The sequence below is a fragment of the Orycteropus afer genome, unplaced genomic scaffold, assembly GCF_000298275.1.
Source record: "Orycteropus afer afer isolate SDZICR_OR568_19922 unplaced genomic scaffold, OryAfe1.0 scaffold00194, whole genome shotgun sequence".
In the NCBI taxonomy this organism is placed as follows: Eukaryota; Metazoa; Chordata; class Mammalia; order Tubulidentata; family Orycteropodidae; genus Orycteropus; species Orycteropus afer.
The window spans coordinates 733,084-755,988 of record NW_006921781.1 but is presented as its reverse complement, the minus strand read 5'-3'; the positions used below and the strand labels follow the sequence as shown (position 1 = coordinate 755,988).

Below are 22,905 nucleotides of genomic sequence, written 5' to 3'. Positions count from 1 at the left end.
AGAGATCAAAGTTTATTAGCAGTTGCCAAAAGTGGGAGGGAAGGGGAAAGGGAGTTTAATGGTGAAGGAAAAACTACATTGATTAAGGATAGGGTGACACAGCCAATTATTGTGACTGCTACCAATAAGTTGTACATGCTTGTAAAAAGCTGAATTGGCAAAAGTTGTGTGAAAGATATATTTACTACAACAACAAAGAACAGCTGCTGAGGTTGCTTATGTACACCCAAACATCTCATGGGGTTTAGTTCCTTGGTTTGGAGGTTTAGGGTCATGGTTTCATAGATAACTGGCCTCATAACATGTTTAGTGCTTCTGTTCTACCTCCTAGGAGCTCTAGTGGTGAAGTGCCTAAGGCATTTGACTGCTAACCAGAAGGCTGGCAGTTCAAACCCATTAGCCACTCCTCAGAAGGAAGGTTGGCCAATCTACTTCCATAGTAATATTGCTTCGGAAACCCAAGGAGGGGTCGCTATGAGTCGGATCTGACTCGACAACTGTGAGTTTGGTTTGGGTTTTTTGGTTCTACCTCCTACTTTGTTGCATAGTGCCTGGGGGTCTTAAAAGCATTCAGGGCACAAAAATTGGTCTCTATTCATCTGGAGCAACAGAGGAAAAAGAATGAGGAATAGGAGGAAGATATGAAATGTGTAGCAAGGATATCTCATTGAGGACTAAGGTGCGCCTGACACAAGCCATGATATTTCCAATTGCCTGGTATGCATGTGAGAGATGGACAATGAATAAGGAAGACCGAAGAAGAGTTGATGCTTTTGAGTTGTGGTGCTGGCGGAGAATGCTGAAAGTACCATGGACTGCTAAAAGAACTAACAGATCTGTCCTGGAGGAAGTGCAGCCAGAATGCTCCTTGGAAGCAAGAATGGCCAGACTTCGTCTCACCTATTTTGGTCATGTTGTAAGAAAGGACCATTCCCTGGAGAAGGATGTCATGCTTGGTAGGGTGGAGGGTCGACGAAAGAGGGGGAGGTCTTCAACGAGATGGATTGATACGGTGGCTGCGATGACAGGATCAAGTATAGCAGGGATTGTGGGGCTGGCGCGGGATCGGGCAGTGTTTCGTTCTGCTGTGCATGGGGTCGCTATGAGTCAGAAACGACTCGACGGCACTTAACAACAACAACAACAACAATGAAATGTGTGGCTAATTGCCTCTATGAAAAATTGTCTCCTTTGCCCTAAGACCAGAACTGGATGGTACCTGCCGACCATTACTGAACATTTTGATCAAAGATTCCACAGAAGAATTCTGCCTGGTCCTGTGCCAGCCTCATGATCCCTACCATACCTGAACCCATTGTTGCAACCACCGTGTCAATCTATCTCATCGAGGGCCTTCCCCTCCTTCGCTGATCCTCCCTTCACCAAGCATGATAACCTTCTCCAGGGAATGATCCTTCTGACAACATGACCAAAGTAGGTCAGATGAAGTCTAGCCATTCTCGCTTCCAAGGAGCATTCCGGCTGCATTTCCAGGAAAGATTTGTTTGTTCTTTTGTCAGTCCATGGTACATTCAGTATTCTTTGCTACCACCACAACTCAAAAGCATCAACTCTTCTTTGGTCTTCCTTGTTCATTGTCCAGCTCTCACATGCATATGAGGCAACTGAAAATACCATGCTTGGGTTAGGCACACCTTAGTCTTCAAGAAGACATCTTTGCTCTTCAGCACCTGAAAGAGGTCTTTTGCAGCACATTCACCCAATGCTATACGTTGTCTGATGTCTTGACTACTGCTTCCTTTGGTGTTGATCGTGGAACCAAGTAATATGAAATCTTTAATAACTTCAACCTTTTCTCCATTTATTGTGATGCTGCTTATTGGTCCATTTGTGAGGATATTTGTTTTCTTTATGTTGAGATGTAATCCTTAATTCAACTATAGTCTTTAATCTTCATCATTAAGTGCTTCAAGTCATCCTCACTTTCAGCAAGCAAAGTTGTGTCATCTGTGTATTGCAGGTTGTTAATGAGCCTTCCTCCTATCTTGATGCCACAGTCTTCTTCATATAGTCCAGCTTCTCAGATTATTTGTTCACCATACAATTGAATAAGTACAGTGAAAGGATACAACCCTGACACACTCCCTTCCTGATTTTAAACCATGCATCATCCCCTTGTTCTGTTGAAATGACATCCTCCGGGTCTATGTACAGGTTCCTCATGAGCACAATCAAGTGTTCTTGAATTTCCATTTTTCTCAATGTGTGTTATGATCCATAATTTGTTATGATCCACAAAATTGAATGCTTTTGCATAGTCAGTAAAACACAAGTAAACATCTTCCTGGTATTCTTTGCTTTCAGCCAAGATCCATCTGACATTAGCAATGATATCCCTTGCTTCACGTCCCCTTCTGAATCTAGCTTGCATTTCTGGAAGTTCTCTGTCAACATACTGCTATGACCATTTTTGAATTGTCTTCAGCAAGATTTTACTTGCTTGTGATATTAATGCCATTGTTCGATAATCTCCACATTATGTGGGATCACATTTCTTTGGAATGGGTAAAAATATGGATCTTTTGCAGTCAGTTGGCCAGGTAGCTGCCATCCAAATTTCTTGGCATAGACAAGTGAGTGCCTCCAGTGCAACATCTGTTTGTTGAAACATATCAGTGGGTATTCCCTCAATTCCTGGATCCTTGTTCTTTGACAATTCTTTCAGTGCAGCTTTCACTTCTTCCTTCAGTACCATTGGTTCTTGATCATATGCCACCTCCTGAAATGGATGAACATTGACCAACTCTTTTTGGTACAGTGACTCTGTGTATTCCTTCCATCTTCTTCTGATGTTTCCTGTATCATTCAATATTTTGCCCATAGAATCTTTCAATATTCCAACTTGAGGCTTGAATTTTTTCTTCAAGTTTTTTACCACTCGTCTGTGAGTTTGTTATACTGTGGTGGCTTGTGTGTTGCTGTGTGGCTTTGCCATCGGTATTTCAAATACCAGCAGGGTCACCTATAGTGGACAGGTTTCAGCAGAGCTTCCAGACTAAGACAGACTCAGAAGAAGGAAGGGGCCATGCACTTCTCAAAGAATTGGCCAGTGAAAACCTTATGAATAGCAGTGAATATGAATAGAATCTCATTTGTTATTGTTGTTGTTGTTTGCCATCAAGTCAGACCCAATTCATAACAACCCCTCCTTGGGTTTCCGAGGCAGTATCATTATGGAAGTAGATTGCCCAACCTTCCTTCCAAGGAGTGGCTGGTGGGTTTGAACCGCCAGCCTTCTGGTTAGCAGTCAAGTGGCTTAGGCACTACGCTACCAGATCTCATAGGAAGTATAAAAAGACAAAGCCATGAAGGTCCATTGTCTGTAGAAGAAAGTTAATAGTGATGGGAGGTAGACAGAGATGGCTAGAAGGTATACTGGGTGAGATTCACAGAGCAGGTGATATATTTGGACCAGGGCCTAGAACTGGTTGACTCAGTTTCTACCACCTGTTGAGAATTTGCATTTTCACACCAGATCTACTGAATCAGTATCTACAATTTAATAAGATCCCCAGGTGATTCTTGTTAAAATGTAGATTTTGATTCAGTGTATCTAGGGTGGGAATGCAAATTCTTAGCTGGGGCTCAAACCAAAATGAACCACTTGGAAGCCCTGGTTAAAACTTTGTTCCATGGAAAAACAGAGTATTCAGAGCTTTAAGCGGAGAAAGTCCTAGAAACTTAAAACAAACTAGAACCCAAACCTCTTATTTTATAGATTGAGAAACTGACACTCAGAGACATTAAATGAGTTGCTAACTCATTAAGTTTATATAACTTGACACAGCTAGAAACTAGGTTGATTACATCTGTCTTTTAGGATAATTTAGAAAGATTATTCTGCTGCAGGATGAAGAACTATTAGCGAGATGCGATTAGAGGAAGGTGTAGGAGCAGCAGCAGTAGCCAGGGGTCTGTTGAATGGTCAAAGTCAAGAAATGATGAGATTTTGTTTTTAGTATTAACAGGTGTTTTTGTATCATTTTGATGTTTCTAAACTTGTTGTTGTTGTTGTTATGTGCTGTGGAGTCGGACCCAACTCATAACAACCCCTCCTTGGGTTTCTGAGGCAGTATCACTACGGAAGTAAATTGCCCCATCTTCCTTCTGAGGAGTGGCTGGTGGGTTTGAACCACCAGCCTTCTGGTTAGTAGTCAAGTGTCCTTTAAAATCAGAATCACTTTTCATAAACATTTTCATACAATCTCCTGTGATTTTTATCACATTCCAAAAACTCACTGCCATCTTGACATTCCCAGCTCACAGTGACTCCCATAGGGTTTCCAAGTGTGTAAATCTTTATGGAAACAGACTGACTCATATCTCTCCCATGGAGCAGCTGGTGGATTTGAACCACCTTTTAGTTAGCAACCAAAACCATTACACCATCAGAGCTTCTTTTATCACACATTAGAAATCAGAAATAAGGTACAATTCCCTATTCCCTGCCTGCAAGTGCAAAGCAGGCATCCTGCATAAGTTGAAAGGTGTTTTGCCCTAGATCACTGATTATGCATGAATGAACTACTGTTGTGTTTGATTAACTGTGGCTAGACTGTGGTGATAGTCAAAGGTTATTGAAGGTAACCTGCAATGTTTGATAAAATATCATTATTCTTTGGGCATTTAAAAAATGATGTGAACTTATATTCGAAATGTGGCAATGAACAAAATGGAAAAGTGTTAGCATCAGAAGTTACTCCAGGACGCAATGGTGATAGCTGTAGATATCCTGCATTTGTATGGTACTTTACATTACAAAAAGCATACAATTTTATATGCTTATCTCATTTAATTTGAATAGACTTTTGTTATCTGGTCCAAAGTTCTCTTGGATACAGCCACACCTAAAGAAGAATCCTGTTGATACTCAGTTTATTTCCGATGACTGAGGGTTTGGGATTGGAAGATGACCAAATTATATACCAATAATTTTCAAATCTCAGCTTATTTTGGAGCTAATACATAAACAGAAAAAAATATGATTTAAATGCCATAGCTTTCACCTCTTCTGATGAAGAAACAAATCTATTTTCAGGGAAAAAAAAAATGAAGTTAAAGAGTTAAAAAGTTTGACTGGGGTTGGAGGATCTACTTCCAAGATGACTATTCACATGGCTATTCCAGAAGGTCTTGATTTGTCACAACGTGGATAGATCCATAGGGTGATTTGAACTGTTCTCATGAAATGGCAGCTGGCTTCCTCCACAGCATGTGATTCAAGAGAGAGCAAAGAAGAAAGAAGGCATGATGTCTTATATGTTCTAGGCTGATCATCACACATCTTCACTTTCACCACATTCTATTAGAAGCTGGGCACCAAGTCCAGCTCACATTCAAGGGGAAGAGAATAAAGCTCCACCTCTTGAAAGTAGGAGTATCAAATCATTTGTAAGTATATTGTTAAAACCGCCATGTTGTTGTGTGCCGTCAAGTCAGACCCTACTCACAGCGATCCCTCCTTGGGTTTCTGAGGTGGTATCACTATGGAAGTAGATGGCCCAACCTTCCTTCCGAGGAGTGGCTGGTGGGTTTGAACCACCAGCCTTCTGGTTAGCAGTCAATTGCCTTAGGCAGTACACTACCAGAGCTCCAGCCACATAAGCCATCAATTACAAAGCAGGTTTCATACACACACACAAACATACACACAACTACTCCTCACTTACTAACTACATCATTATCCAACATGTCACATTTATGACAATAGTAAAAAAAATCTACTGTCCGACTATTGTGTGCATTAATGACATGTGTCTGGCAGTAACAAATGAATGCCAAGGTGCAAGCTGAGAGTAATTCTGGCTGTGATGGTTATGTGACAAATTGGCTGGGCCATAATTCTCAGTAGTTTTACCATTATGTAATGAAATTAATTTGGCAGGTACATAATGATGTAATTTGGCAGTTATGTAATGATGTGGTCATCCTCCATTTTCATGTAATGCTGATTTTCACATAATGACTTGGTCTTTGGAACCTAATCATGTCCATAAGTGAGGAGTGGGTATATACTCACATACTCACACACACACAGACATACGAAGAAGCCTGAACATATGCAGAGGAGGTCTGGTAGCATAGTGCCTAAGGCATTTGACTGCTAACCAGAAGGCTGGTAGTTCAAACCCACCCAGCCACTCCTTGGAAGGAAGGTTGGGTAATCTACTTCTGTAGTGATACTTCCTTGGAAACCCAAGGAGGGGTCTCTGTGAGTCGGATCTGACTCGGCAGCAGTGCATACATATGCAGTGGTGCTTTTTTTTTTGGCTCTGGTGGTGTAGTGGTTAAGGCATTTGGCTGCTAACCAAAAGATTGCTGGTTCAAAGCCACCAGCTTCTCCACAGAAAAAAGATGAAGCAGTCTGCTTCTGTAAGATTTATAGCCTTGGAAACCCAATGGGGTCACTATGAGAACCAACTGGATGGCAGTGAGTTTGTTTTTTGATAGATATTTATTTGTTGTAGGAGCTCTGGTGCCATAGTGCCTAAGGCACTTGACTGCTAACCAGAAGGCTGGCGGTTCAAACCCATGAGCCACTCCTCAGAAGGAAGGTTGGGCAATCTACTTCTGTAATGATACCGCCTCGGAAACCCAAGGAGGGGTTGCTATGAGTCGGGTCTGACTTGACAGCAAATAACAACAACATGTTGTTGTTGTTAGGGGCCATTGAATTGTCTCTGACTCATAGTAACCCTTTGCCTAGCAGAATGAAACACTGCTTGGTCCTGTGCCAGCCTCATAATCCTTGCTATACCTGAATCCATCGTTACAGCCACTGTGTCAATCCATCTCACTGTTCATTCATTTCATTAATCCTTCACTTTACTACACATGGTATCTTTCTGCAGAGAATGGTTCCTTCTGACATGACCAAAGTAGGTAAGACAAGTCTGGCCATTCTCGCTTCCCAGGAGAACTCTGGCTGCATTTCTTCCAAGACAGATTTGTTAGTCCTTTTAGCAGTCTATGGTATTCTTAGCATTCTTCTCCAACACCACAATTCAAAAGCATCAACTCTTCTTTGGTCTTCCTTATTCATTGTCTAGCTCTCACATACATAAGAGGCAATACATGGCTTAGGTTAGGTGCACCCTACTCTTCAAGGAAACATCTTTGTTCTTCATCACTTGAAAAAGGTCTTTTGCAGCAGATTTGGCCAATGCAATATGTCGTCTGATGTCTTCACTATTGGTTCCATTGGTTCGATTGTAGAACCAAGTAATATGAAGTCCTTGACAACTTCAACCTTTTCTCCATCCATTGTGAAGCTGCTTATTGGGACAGTTGTGAGGATTTTTGTTTTCTTAACATTGATATGTAATCCATACTGCAGACTGTAGTCTGTAATCTTCATCACTGCGTGCTTCAAGTCATTCTCACTGTCTGCAAGCAAAGTTATGTCATCTGCATATTGCAGGTTGTTAATAAGTCTTCTTCCAATCCTGATGCCACATTCTTCTTTATATAATCCAGCCTCTCAGATTATTTGCTCAGCATACAAACTGAATAAATATAGTGAAAGGATACAACCTTGACACACTCCCTTCTTGATTTTAAATCATGCAGTATTCCCTTGTTCTGTTTGAAGCCCTTGATCTATGTACAGGTTCCTCATGAGTACAATCAAGTGTTCTGGAATTCCCATCTTCCCAAGGTTATCCATAATTTGTCATGATCTACACAATGAAATGCTTTTGCATAGTCAATAAAACATAAGTAAACATCTTTCTGGTATTCTTTGCTTTGAGCCAAGATCCATCTAACATCAGTTCCACATCCTCTTCTGAATCCAGCTTGGATCGATGTCTTAGACATTAGTGACCTGAAATGGACTGGTTTGGGCCATTTTGAATCAGACAATCATATGATCTACTATGCTGGGAATGACACATTGAAGAGGAAAGGTGTGGCATTCATCATCACAAAGACTATTTCAAGATCTGTCCTGAAGTACAATGCTGTCAGTGATAGGATAATATTCATACACCTCCAAGGAAGACCAGTTAATACTACTATTATTCAAATCTATACACCAACCACTAAAGCCAAAGAAGAGGAAACTGAAGATTTCTACCAACTTCTGCAGTCTGAAATTAAGCGAACATGTAATCAAGATGTGTTGATTATCCCTGGTGAGGGGAATGCAAAAGTTGAAAACAAAGAAGAGTCACCCATAGTTGGAAAATAGGACCTTGGTGATAGAAATAATGCTGGAGATCACATGATAGAATTTTGCAAGACCAACGACTTATTTGTTGCAAATACCTTTTTTCAACAACATAACCGATAGCTATCCATGGGGACTTCACCAGATGGAATACACAGGAATCATATTGACTACATCTGTGGAAAGAGGTGATGGAGAAATTCAGTATCTTCAGCCAAAATGAGGCCAGGAGCTGATTGTAGAACAGACCATCAACTACTCATATGCAAGTTCAAGCTGAAGTTGAAGACAATTAAAACAAGTTCATGAGAGCCAAAATATGACCTTGAATATATCCTTCCTGAATTTAGAAACCATCTAAAAAATAGATTTGATGCATTGAACACCAGTGACTGAAAACCAGAGGAAATGTGGGATGACATCAAGAATATCATCCATAAAGCAAGAGGTCATTAAAAGGACAAGAAAGTAAGAAAAGACCAAAATGGATGTCAGAAGAGACTTTGAAACTTGCCCTTGAGAGTAGTTAAAGCAAATGTTAGAAATGACAAAAGAGCTGAACAGAAGATTTCAAAGAGCAGCTTGAGAAGAAAAAGCCAATTATTATAATGAAATGTGCAAAGACTTGGAGTCAGAAAACCAAAAAGGAAGAACATGCTCAGCATTTCTCAAGCTGAAAGAACTGAGGAAAAAATTTAAGCCTCAAATTGCAATATTGAAAGATTCTTTAGGCAATATATTGAATGATGCAGGAAATATCAAAAGAAGATGTTACTGTACCAAAAATAATTGGTCAGTGTTCATCCATTTCAGGAGGTGGCATATATCAAGAACCAATGATACTGAAGGAAGAAGTCAAAGCTGCACTGAAGGAACTGGCGAAGAACAAGGCACCAGGAATTGATGGAATACCCACTGAGATGATTCGACAAATGGATGCTATGCTGGAGGGTACTCACTTGGCTATGCCAAGAGATTTGAAGACAGCTACCTGGCCAACTGACTGGAAGAGATCTATATTTTTACCCATTCCAAAGAAAGGTGATCACATAGAATGTGGAAATTATCAAAATGACATACATATATATGTATATATATATAGTAGTTGTTTTTGTTGTTATGTGCTGAGTTGGATCCGACTCATAGCGACCCCTCCTTGGGTTTCCGAGGCAGTATCACTACAGAAGTAGATTGCCCCATCTTCCTTCTGAGGAGTGGCTGGTGGGTTTGAACCGCCAGCCTTCTGGTTAGCAGATATATATACACACACACACAGAATGTCTCACCTACTTTGGTCATGTTGTCAGAGGGACCATTCTCTGGAGAAGATCAATGGAAGAGAGGAAATCCTTTAACAAGATGGATTGACATGGTGGCTGCAGTGATGGCCTCAGGTATAGTAGGGATCATGAAGCTGCCACAGGACCGGGCAGTGTTTCGTTCTGTTGTACATAAGGTCACTATGAGTCAGAGACGACTCGATAACACGTAACAACAACAATATACATATATATATTCAATTTCCCAGCCTACTTTGTTTTTAGAGGTGAGTGTGTCAGAATTGTGGCAAAGAGAATGTAAACAAAACTGGCACAGAGATTAAGTGCTCAGCTGCTAACTAAAAGGTCGTTGTTCAAACTCACCAGCTGCTCCTAGAGAGGCAGATGTATCCATCTGCTTCCCTAGATTTACAGCCTTGGAAACCCCATGGGCAGTTCTATTCTGCCATATAGGGTCACTATGATTCAGAACTGACTCAACAGCATGTAACAAATACACAGAGATGGCCCTCTGTATCCACAGATTCTTCATCTGCAGATTCAAATAACCATGGATGGAAAGTTTTTTTTTTTTTCGGGGGGAGGGGATAAAAGCAATCTCTCAAAGGCTGAGGGAACATAACTATCTCTATTTGTAGAAGATATGATCCTGTACGTGGAAAACCCACTAGCCAAAAAAAAAAAAAAAAAAAAAACAAACCAAATGCACTGCTGTGGAGTTGGATCGGACTCATAGAGACCCCTCCTTGGGTTTCCAAGGCCATATCACTATGGAAGCAGATTACCTAGCCTTCCTTCTGAGGAGTGGCTGGTGGATTTGAACTGCCAGCCTTCTGGTTAGCAGTCAAATGCCTTGGGCACTATGCCACCAGAGCTCCCTTAAACAATCTAGAGATGACAAAGTATGCAGGAAGATATGCGTAGGTTACATGCAAATACTACACAATTTTATATAAGAGACTTGAGCATTTGGGGATTTTGGTATCTGCAGGCAGGGGTTCCTGGAATCAATCCCCTGAATTTATTGAGGGACGTGGACATACACATACACACACATAATGTATATAATAATGTATATATCTAATTTCAATTTATATTAATATCAAGAGAAACTTCTGACCCAGAAGCCTGCCCTGCATTAAGGCTTGTCCTTGATGGAAGAGGAAGATGGAGAAGAATGAGAGGATTTCCTTAGTCAGAATCCTGCCCTATTTCTCACTCTCACTTCTAAAACCTTTTCCTATTCTGTACTCCAAATGGTACTCTCAGCTCCTGACAAGCAAACTGACACATCTCTGGCAAGTCTCTACAGCTACTGCACCAGAGCTTTCTGTCAAAATCCTATCGTCTTCTACCACCTGCTTACGTGACAGATGAGGCCAAGGTACTTGCTCAAGGTGACACTGCCAGCTTGTGGCAGAAGTTCATTAGAACCCAGGCCTCTGGAAGATAGGGCAGAGTTTCAAAAGATGGTTCAACAGGCTTATTATTGGAATTGTGGAAGACACTATCGATTGGCAAACCCAACACCTATATCCAAACCTCATCTTGACTGTTTCTAATAAAGAGGCTAGGAAATACTCAATTTTCCAGTCTCCTTTGCTTTTAGAAGTGGCCATGTGACACAGTCAGAATTGTAGCAGAGGAAGTAAACAGAGAGAGAGAGAATATGAGTCCTGCCTATCTGGATGACATCAAATAGATGAACTAACCTTTACTTATTTGATCTATATTGATATAACTACAAGTATTAACTCATTATGGGCATACATCCAAGAGAAGGCATCTTGATGGAACTATACAATCTGAGAGCTAAAGTGACCATTGGATTAAGTTCAATTTGGAGAGAACTTTAGCAAGAACATGGCTACCTAAATCAATATTGTTCACTACCTCCCCAGTTAACACAAACAACAGAGACTGTAAAATAATTCCTTAAATTTTATTTCCAGTGAAACTAGGCAACAGACATGATCTGCAGATGTCAAAGCAGATATAAGGGCTGCCAAAAGAGTAGAGATTTAGCAGAGGTAGTGTGGGGTTTCAAAAAGTGAGAGGAGGAAGTGCAGAGAGTGTAAAGAGGGGTCAACAGTAGCAGATCTCAGTGTGAGCAAAACACTGCGTGGGAGAGGTTCTCCTCCTAAGTGCAAAAGCTATGCTTGTTTTTAATGGACAGGGAACTGGAGACAGCATGGTGGGCTATGGAAGCCCTCCTGAACCTGTTCTGGTTCAGAGGAAGAGAGGCAGCAGGATAACACAGGAATGTTCAACGTTTACTGAGACAGCTCGCCTGTGTGGCATCAGCCAAATGTGAAGAAAGACTGGAAGCCTGGAAGGCTACCATATCCCTTTCCTGCCTCTCCAATTCTGTATTTCCTATACACAGTGGTACTCCAAATCATTTGATATTGAGCAGTTAAGGAAAAGCAACTGTCCTAAGAGTGATCAAAATACTGTAAGGAAATTAACAAAAAACAACAAAACTTAATATTAACCTCCTGAAAAATTTTGCATTAGAACAGATGGCCACATTCCACCGTGGATATTAAAATGTAATGATTCAATTGCCTTCATAAAGAAGGCACACAAAACAAAATGCAAGAAATCAAGGAAGAGATGATGCAGTGCCAGCAGGAAAAACAATGAGCCCAGGAAAAGAAGTAAAAGAAAAATTACACACTATGGGAAATCAAGAAGGAGACACAGGGAATACAATGGAGAAATAGAAATGAAATGGAAATAAAGAAACAAACTCACACTTCTTCTTCCATCAACAGGAGACTAGGTGATTCAGACCAATCCTCACACAGAGAACCAGAGAAGCTGGGGCAAGATACTTCTTTAAAAAATATCTGCTTGAACATTGCAGACTGGGTAAGATGAGGAATTACCACAAGATTCAGGAGGAGATGGAAATACAGAAGAGAAACTGGCATTTGAGGCCAATTTTACAAACTAGAAAGGAGGGTGAGAGGCTGAGAAAGGTGGAACACAAGTGGAATGAAGGGTCCACCAAAAATATGGGCTCTTGGAGACCTTGAACTCTGGTTCCAGACCCCAATGGCTTGAACCCCGGGAAGGAGGGTAAACCACGTGTGCCTAAGCACAAACTGCAATCCAGACTCGAGTGGTGACCCAGGTCTCAGTTCCTAAAATTAGATTTAGGTGTTCTCAGTATGACAGTGACCTCAGGCACTTGGGAGAAGGAAACAAACTTTGTCCCAGAAGGAGTACAACAGCATCTGATACTTCAAACATTTTCTACAATACTGTAATTACAACTTTGGCATATAATCAAAGATAATCAGGTCTTCTAACAGCAGAGTAGACAAAATGAAAAAGAACCAACAAAAACAGCATACAACACAAACAGATGCAGAACTGACACTAAATACTGGGATTGTCATACAGACAGAATTTAAATGAATAAGTCTTAAAATATTGGACAACTGGATAAACAAGATAATGATAGTAATGAATTATTATCTATAGAATAAGAATCCATTAGTCTTTCTTCACAGATATAGAGAAAGAAATTGGGGGGGGGGGCATTCCCTTAAAGTAAATTTCAACTAATAAATATAGACTGTGGAATTAGAAAATCACTTGGCAACCACCATGGCAACAGATATAAAATACACAGGGATAATTAACATCTGTATAGCTTTCTTTTGGTGTTTACATGATATATCTTTTTACTTTCAAAATTTTTGTTTCCTGTGTGTTAGGTAGGAACTCTGGTGGTGTAGCGTCTAAGGTATTTGACTACTAACCAGCAGGCTGGCAGTTCAAACCCACCAGCTACTCCTTGGAAGGAAGGTTGGGCAATCTACTTCCGTAGTGACACCGCCCTGGAAACCCAAGGAGGGGTCGCTGAGTTGGATCCGACTCCATGGCAGTGAGTTTGGTTTGGTCTGGTATGTGTTAGGTGCTTCATAAGCAGCACATACAATCTTTTCTTTTACTGAATCTATTTTTAAATAATTTTGTATGTTTGAGTTTAAATCCGTATTTTCTACTTGTCTTACCCGTTTTATATTTTTTCTCTTCTGCTTGCTTTTTTAATGTGAATGAATTATCTTTTATTATCTCTATTTTTTCCTTCATATAAAATTCCAACTTCATATAGTTTGTACTTCCTAAACTTCAATTGTTGTTGTTGTTGTTGTTTGTCATCGAGTCGGCCCCGACTCATAGCGACCCCTCCTTGGGTTTCCGAGGCAGTATCACTACGGAAGTAGGAATGCCCAACCTTCCTTCCGAGGAGTGGCTGGTGGGTTTGAACCGCCAGCCTTCTGGTTAGCAGTCAAGTGCTTTAGCCACTATGCTACCAGAGCTCCTAAACTTCAATTAATCACCACTAAATTTTTGTTCTGGGAGCTCTGGTAGCATAGTTGCTAAGGCACTTGACTGCTAACCAGAAGGCTGGAGGTTCGAACCCACCAGCCACTCCTCGGAAGGAAGATGGGGCAATCTACTTCCGTAGCGATACTGCCTCGGAAACGCAAGGAGGGGTCGCTATGAGTTGGGGCCGACTCCATGGCACATAACAACACAACAACAAATTTTGTTCTATTTCTATACCACCTGCCGCAGATTAAACCAGTGATTTGTTTATTCTAAAAAGGAAGTGTTACGTAAATGAAAAATCAGCACTGTTTTCTATACACAGAAATATTATATATAAAACAATTAAAACAAAAGGGCTAATATTGTGTACCACTCTGGGAAACATTTCCATGTCCCATAGGCTTTGCAAAGGTGTAGACCTGCACTGTCCAAAATGGTAGCCACTGGCCACATATAAAACCAAACTCACTGCCATGAAGGGGATTCAGACTCACAGCAACACCCACTGGGTTTCCAAGGTGGTAAACCTTTACAGAAGTAGATTGCCCCATTTTCCTTCCATGGAGTGGCTGGTGGGGTTGAACCACCAACCTTCTGGTTAGCCTTAGGCACTGCACCACCAGAGCTCCTTGCCACATACAATTGTTTTAATTAATATTAAACGATATTTTAAAAAGTCAATCCCCTAGTTGCACTAACCACATTTAAGAGATCAAAAGCCACATGTGGTTAGTGGCTACTGTATCTGACACTACAGATACAAAACATTCCCCTCACCAACGATAGTTGTTAGCACTGTTCAAGACCACCTCTCTAACCCACCCTCCCCACCCCTCAACAATGAAGCCACACTAGTACTTCAGTTCTTGGAATGCATCAAAGATCTTTCCCTAGTTCAAGCCTTTGCATGTTCCAATTCTTCTGGAATGCTTTCCCACTCTTTGCCCTGCTACTTTTCATTTTTCAGATCATACCATATACATAAAAGCCCTTTCCTGACCATCAATTTAAGAGCACTCCACCCCCTACCCATGCACTCTATTAAATAATCTCCATCTCTGCCCTCTGGCTTTTTCCTTCACTGCAGTTATTACAATTTACAACTAATGCATTCATGTGTGTGTGTATTTCCCACCTTTGTGGAGTTACTTCAACTGTACTTCAGTCACAACCAAAAGAGCTTTTTAGTTCAGAAAAGAATATATCTACATTATTCAAAATGACAAAGTCCACAAAGATGTACACCCAAACAACATAAAACTATGTATTATACAACCATATAATAAGCTTCTCTTATTCATTAGTTATTTTAAAAATACTTTAAGTGGAAAGATCAACAAAACTTATTATATAGTTTAAGGAGCTCTGGTGGTGTAGTGTTTAAAGCATTCAGCTGCTAACCAAAAGGTTGGGTGTTTGAACCCCCCAGCTCCTCTGTGGGAACAAGATGAGGCATGAATTTAGTCTTGGAAACCCCATGGGGCAGTTCTACTCTGTCCTATAGGATCGTGATGAGTCGGAATTGAGTTGGTGGCAGTTTGTTTGGTTTTGGTTATTATAGGGTGCTGTTGTTGTTATGTACCATCAAGTCGGACCCGACTCATAGTGACCCCTCTTTGGGTGTCCGAGGCAGTATCACTACGGAAGTAGATTATAGGGTGTAGAGGTTTTTAAAGAGCAATGGAAATAAAATAAAGGAAGTCCAAATACAAATTTGAATAAAGCATTTGGAAAGATAGCAATTTAATTTCAGCTAGGAAAATACATAAAATATCCCTTGAAAGTGGGTGGTGAAAGAAAACTGTATTAGACTTTGATAAATAAAAGAAGCTCTGGTGGCACAGCGCCTAAGGCATTTGACTGCTAACCGGAAGGCTGGCAGTTCAAACCCACCAGCCACTCCTTGGAAGGAAGGTTGGGCAATCTACTTCTGTAGTGATAGCGCCTCGGAAACCCAAGGAGGGGTTACTATGAGTTGGATCCAACTCGACAACAGTGAGTTTGATTTTAGGTGTAGTTACAAATCTTAGGTATATTTACAAATCCAGCTATTCTTAGTACAATACTTTACTAAATGGTGAAGACAGCTGCCCAAACCAAAAGAGCTGAATTATTAAATTACAATTGTTAACTCTCATTTTTTTTGGGAGGGGGACTGCAGACTTTTCTTGCCCCTTCTCTACTAGACAACTCCACATTACCAGTAGCTGGGGTACAGCTCAGCAGTTGTAGTAAATGAACAAACCTGATCCACCAGCTAGGAGACGGGTCTGTAACCAATAGCAAATAATTTATAGACTGCAAGAAGATGTTTTCAGGAATACTGGTTTAATTGAAACTTTAATTATGGTTCAAGAGCTTTGATGAAAAATTCAGTAAAAAGATTTGCTTTAGGGAATTTTATAGTTAGATGATAATACTGAGAATGGCTGACTAATAATAAAAAAATAAAATAAAAATCATGAGACTTAACAGTATATTCCCACTGGGAATACAAAGCTCTGAATACTGTGACCAAGCAAACAATAGTTCAAAAATCTTCTTCCACAACAAAAAAAAGTCAAAACTAAAAAGACAACAGATTTATCTATATGGCAGAATTAACTACAAAATTTTTGCTCCATAAAACAAAAGACAGGCATATGAGCTGAACACTTACACTAGGTAGATACACTCCTTGGAGAGAACAATCATGGGAGAATAGAAAGGCTGTGCATGCACAAGGAGACAGCTCACGGGGCAAGAGTGCATGGGAGGGAAGGGCACAGGGAAGAGTGACTATGGGGAGGAAGTGGGAGGGGAGCTGTTGCATCGTGGGAAATTGTGGTCAATGTCATGAGACAAAGTGTATATGAGCTGCTGTGTGGAAAGTGAATTTGCTCTGTAAACTTTTACCCAAATCACAATTAAAAATTACAAAAAAAATTGTTCCATAAATAATTAACTTGTGAAATTTCCTAGTTTGTGGGTAAAAAAGGGAAACCTTTATTTTTGGTCTTATTTCACAACTCTGGGAACAGGATTACAAATTCCAGCACTTTAAATCTTTATGCTACAGAAAACAATATTACCTACTAGAATCAGGAAGTAGTTTCCTAAAGCGTCATTAAAAAATGTTATCTTTTGCTTTTCCTTTACTCAAAACATTGAGTAAAGGCAAACCAAGAAGAGAACATCAAGAAATTTCGATTCCTTTTTTGCTGTTACCCTTCAGGCAATTTTCTTACACATGCTTTCAAAGTCATTTGAAAATAAGGCTACTTTCCTTGCTGGTTATCTATCTTGTATAAATTAACTGCATGGTATTTCTTGAAATAAACAGAAATTTTACATCAGTGACATTATGCTACCTTTAGAGAAAAGGAAACAAGGCATCAGAGACAAGATAAGATTACAGTTTTAACAAAAACTTGTAAGAGGTAATGATCAAATTATAATTTAGACTTGTTTCCTTTATTATTACTACTCACCCACAAATTCTGCAGCTTGGTGTCAATTTCAAATCCTCCTAAGAGTCCACGTCATGAGTTAAATATGTACATACAGAACAAAGCTGTATATTGCAATTTTTAAAAAGCAAATCTGTTTTACATATTATGGGCTGCAGGCAGTTTAATGTAATCAAATATTTTTATGGTGAAGAAGATTAAAATGGGCTTTTACATATTTAACAGCTATGATATAATACATCATATCAAAAGACTATAGCTCTGAAAAATATGATAGGATTTTAAAGCTCAGATTAAATAGGAGAGTCCAAGTACAAACTTAAACACAGTATTTAGCAAGACAGCTATATAATTTTAACTAGGAAAATGTGTTTCTTTCAAGTATTACTGAGCTATATTTGTAGTACATCCTCGACTCTTACTACATTGTTCATTGCTGTCCAACAGTGACACAAGCAAGTAAAATATTCAAAGCATGAATTGTAATGTTGATAACAAATGTTTCGAAACATCAGGAGTAAGATTAATGAAGAGCAAGTAAATTTAGAACAAGGGACAGTACATTTATTAAAAATAAAAAATAGCAGACCAGTCTCTGATAACAAAAACTTATAATCCAAATACATCCAATATACAAAGAAACAATGTACATTTATTTTAAAATAAAAACAAGACCCATTAAGTAATTTTTTAAAAAAACTTTCAAAAGGAAAAAAGCATTTTGGCTCCCTCCCCCCCGCTGGACATGCACCTGCAGCACACCTTGCCAGACTTGAGATCTCTTCACAATGTTCTGCACAGAGTGTGCAAATGCTGTGATGAAAACACTGTTTTGAGTAATATCGTAGTTTCTGTGTGGATGACTCAGAACATCACTCAGTGGCTCCATTTCATAAAAGGTAAGCTTGAAGTGGAGAGAACCATTTTTCAAACTTTTCTGTTTTAACAAGAGGTACAGAATAAACTACTAAATCTAGATGTTTTCACATTTTGTATAAGTATCGAGTTCTTGTAAAAATTAATTTAAAATCGTAAGTTAGCCAAACTAACATCTTTAAACTTTAGACCAAATTCTTTCCACTCTTTTAGCATGGCTGAGCTCTTCTGTCTTTGTCACTAACAATGTTTGTCAAACCAAAGAACTATGAAACAAGAGTATGCACTGTGGAAGGAAGACTGTACCAAAAATGTCATACTGAGCTTCTGTCTTATGACACACATACTTCCTGTTGGATATTTGACTGTGAAAGTTTATTATCTTCAGTCTTTTCATGTCCTAGGGCATGGAAAGTCGTCTTCCGCTTAAATAGCCTCAGACTCAGTCGTAATAATTCATTGTCTACCATGGGGGCATTTGTGTAAGCTTGTTTCACAGTGCCCTATTGGAGAAAAAAAACAAATACAAAATGTGAATTAGTGGAAATGACAGACAGAAAAATCATTAACAAAAACATCAAAGCTAGAATACTCACTTTTGAATGGATATGAAAATTAGCTTTACTGGATTTAAAATCAAAATTAGCAAGTGTTTAAAAAGTTGGAAACAGAAATACCATTTGACCCAGCCATTCCATTACTAGGTATTTATCCTAAAGAAGTGAAAGTCATGACAAGAACAGACATATGCACACCTATGTTCATCACAGCACTATTTACAATAGCCAAAAGATGGAAACAACCTAGGTGTCCATCAACAGAGGAATGGATAACCAAACTGTGGTACATACACACAATGGAATACTATGAAACCCTAAAGAATAATGTAGAATCTACAAAACACCACATAATGTGGATGAACTTGGAGGACATTATGCTGAGTGAAATAAGTCAATCACAGAAGGCCAAATATTGTATTAGTCTGTCATTGTAAAACGTCAAGGAAAGGTTTATATATGAAAGGAAATTTTCTTTGTGATTACTAAGGGTGGGAGGGGAGGGGAGGAAACACTGTTAGATAGGTAGAGACAAGTATTGATTTGGGTGAAGAGAAGGGCAATGTACCAAATGTGAGTAATCAACATGGTGGCACTGAGGAAAAGGAAGACATAGCGTAGGAGGAACAGACAACAAAGATGAACCCTTTTGAATATACAGTACTGCACTGTCAGTGAAGGCAAACATGGATATGGTGGATAAGATGGGTGGACAAGCTGAACTACTAGATATGTCTATGCAAGGGGGAGTGTACCACCCAAGACCACGTATAGATAGGGTTGACAGACAATGGTTTTACAAGTGTATTTGTGTGTTCTGTAAGAATTCCCAGGTATATAGTAGAGCTAACAAGGGACAAGGTTGTAGTCACTTCTTGGCCACAGCCAGCTGCCCAGAGGGACCAAGTAGTTGAACCTGCGGGCTTGGGACCATAGTTGCAGGGGACATCAAGCTCAATTGGCATAACATACTACACAAAACATTGCTCCACCTCCTACTGTGGCGAGTAGCGACTGGGATCTTAAAAGCTAGCAAGCAGCCATCTAGATGCAACGATGGGTCTCTCCTCATCCAGAGCAAAGAAGAATGAAGAAAACTAAAGATTCATGGAAACAATTAGTCCAAGCAACTGGTACACCATGTGATTCTCAGCCTATACGACTATGAGACCAGAAGAACTAGAAGGTGCCTGGCTACCACTGTCAACCACTCAGAGGGGGATCTATGTAGGAGATACTGGATAGAGAGGGGGAACAACATGGAACAAAACTCAAAAGCATTTGAGGAAAAAAAAAAAAAGGGACCAGGTTTGCTGGTCTGATAGAACCTGGTAGAACCACTGAAACTATGGTCCCTAGCTGCCCTTCAGACCTGGAATTGAACCCACACCTGTGGCTTTCAGCCAAACAAAGGATAGGAATATAAGGTGAACATTTACACTAGGTAAATACACTCCTTGGAGAGAACAATCTTGGGAGAAAGAAGGGCTGTGTATGCACAGGGAGACAGCTTGAGGGACAGGAGTGCATGGAGGGACGGATACAGGGAGAGGTAACTACTGGGAGGAAGTGGGAGGCGAGCTCTTGCATTGTGGTAAATTGTAGTCAATGTCATGAGACAAAGTGTATGTGAAATGCTGTATGGAAAGTGAATTTGCTCTGTAAACTTTCACCCAAATCACCAAACCAAAAAAAAAAATTTAGGAAGTATTGTCAGACTCAGTAAATCTTATGAAAGAAAGAAACCTTTAGAGGGCACCTATTCTAACCTCTTTCTTAAAATAGTTATCTTCAACAATCCCTGACAGGTAATCCCCCAGTTTTCACTTCATCACTTTTAACGACAAAACAAAACAAATATATTGGACATTCTATTTCTCAGTACTAATATTTCTTCCACGTATTGAAATAAAATCTCTTTTCTTTTACATGACAACTGTTCAATTTTCTAAAGAGAAGCACCATGAACTCCTTCTTTTTGTAAACTAAACATTTTACACTCTCTACCAATCTGCTAATATTACATAAAACATGTCCTCTAGAAGTGAACAAATTCTCCAGAAGACAGCTGATAATGCAGTATAGGTGGTACCCAGGTTATGAACAAGATACTGTGTCTTTAAGAATGTGTAGGTAAGTTAGAACAGGTGCAATACAGTGCTTAAGGCTCTAAGCATTTTCAGTGATTTAAAAGCTGCATGTGCAACAAGTGAAGGTGATTGTGATGAATTTGTTGGGAGTAGGGGTTGGTGCAATTGTTTTAAAGTGAGAGCAAATTTACATTATATCAGAGGGCAAGTAGGAGTTAGCAGTAAGTCAGATGTTAATAACCCAGGGACTGCCTGTATGCAAAATTTTCTATTACTGTAGCTTAAAGTTACACCAGCAAGAGCCCTGGTAGCACAGTGCCGAAGGCACTTGACTGCTAACCTGAAGGCTGGCGGTTCAAACCCACCAGCCACTCCTCAGAAGGCAGGCTGGCAATCCTACTTCTGTAGTGATACTGCCTCAGAAACCCAAGGAGGGGTCGCTATGAGTCGGGGTCACCTCGATGGCACATAACAACAGCCATAAAATTTTGTCACATGTTCTCCAACAACATGCATAATGATTAACTACTACTACTATGTGGTAATGATTTACTACTCTAGCATCCTATTTATTTTCCAGGATCTTCAAAAATAAGACCCTTGATCACATCTGCATTATCTATAAAAAAATTTTAGTTTATAAATTGTGATATAATAAGACCTTTTTTTAATGCATGAGTTTTAAGTCATGCATAGATTCATGTAACCTTGACCACAATCAGCATAACATAGTTTTATCTCCCCCAAAAAACTCCCTCCACTTCCCCTTTGTATTTGCACCCTCTCCTGAACACTACCTACTGGCAGTCACTGACATGGTCTCTCGTGCTACAGTTCTGCCTTTTCCACAATGTCATATAAATGCAATTGTAAGCATATACATCCTTCTGAGATGAGTTTCTTTCACTCAGCATAATGCTTCTGAGGCATTATCCACATTTTTGAGTGAAAAAGAAGTTCCGTACCATCTAATCTATTACATACTAATCTATTGTGTGGATGGGCTGCAGTTTATGTATCTATTAACCTGATGAAGAACACTGGGGTTGTTTCCAGTTTTGGGGGATAATGAAAAGAGTTGCTATAACCATATGTGTACAGGTTGTTAGAGGAATGTTTACTTTCCTACGTACCTAAGGACAGAATTGCTATGTCATAAAGTGTACATTTAACTTTGTAAGAAATGATCAAACTGTTTCCCAAAGTGGCTTTCCCATTCTGCATTCTCACTAGGAACAGATGAGAGTTCCGGGTGTTCTGCATCCTCACCGATACTTGGTATTGTCAGCTCTTTTTGTTGTTTGTGTCATGGCTCTTTTAATAGGTGGGTAAACATAACTCATGATAGTTTTAATTCTCATTTCCTTAATGGCCAATAATGTTAAGTATCTTTTCACGTAGTTATTAACTCTTCATATATCATCTTTGGTGAAAAGTCTCTTCAAGTATTTTGCCTACTTTTAAAAAATTGAGTTTTGAGAGTTCTTAGATATTCTACATATAAGCCCTTTTTCAGAAATGTGACTTCCAAGAATTTTCTCCTAATTTGCTTATCTTTTCATTTCTCTTTATCAGTATCTTTCTAATAATAAAAGCATTAAATTTTTATGAAGATCAATTATCTCAAAGTAAAAAGTTTAACTTTCAAAAAAAAAAAAAAACCGGCTTAAACCTTCACCCCTACACCTTTTCAATAGAGTCAAATTTGTATGAGTCTATTTCTGGACACTATTCTGTCCATGGATCTAAGTATCTATTCCGTCACCAATAACACTATCTTGAAACTACAGCTTTCTAGTAAGTCTCAAATCGAGTATTGTGTCATCCAACTTTCTTCTTTTTTTAAAAATTGTTTTGGCTAGTCTAGCTCCTTTTAATTTCCATGTGAATTTCAGAATTAGGTTGTCCACATCTATTAAAATTCCTGGTGGGATTTTTATTAGAATTGCATTAAATCAATATGGGGAAGATATAGTTTCAACCATGTTGGGTCTTCAATCCCTGAACACGTATGTCATTTACTTAGGTCTTTGATGTTTTTCATCAGTATTTTGTGGTTTTTGGCATATAGATCTTGTACATATTTTGTTAGATTTACACCTAAGTATTTCA

The 22,905-nt window shown here is 39.4% G+C and overlaps 1 protein-coding gene across 1 annotated transcript in view; it reads right to left on the bottom strand.

Moving 5' to 3' along the window:
* Positions 1–18,478: 18,478 nt before the first annotated feature.
* Positions 18,479–22,905, bottom strand: part of ZC3H13 (zinc finger CCCH-type containing 13) — a 162,818-nt gene continuing 158,391 nt past the window's right edge. Inside the window, exon 17 of the mRNA XM_042781909.1 lies at positions 18,479–18,649. Coding sequence (XP_042637843.1) covers positions 18,479–18,649 — 171 coding nt within the window. The remainder of the gene's footprint in view (positions 18,650–22,905) is intronic.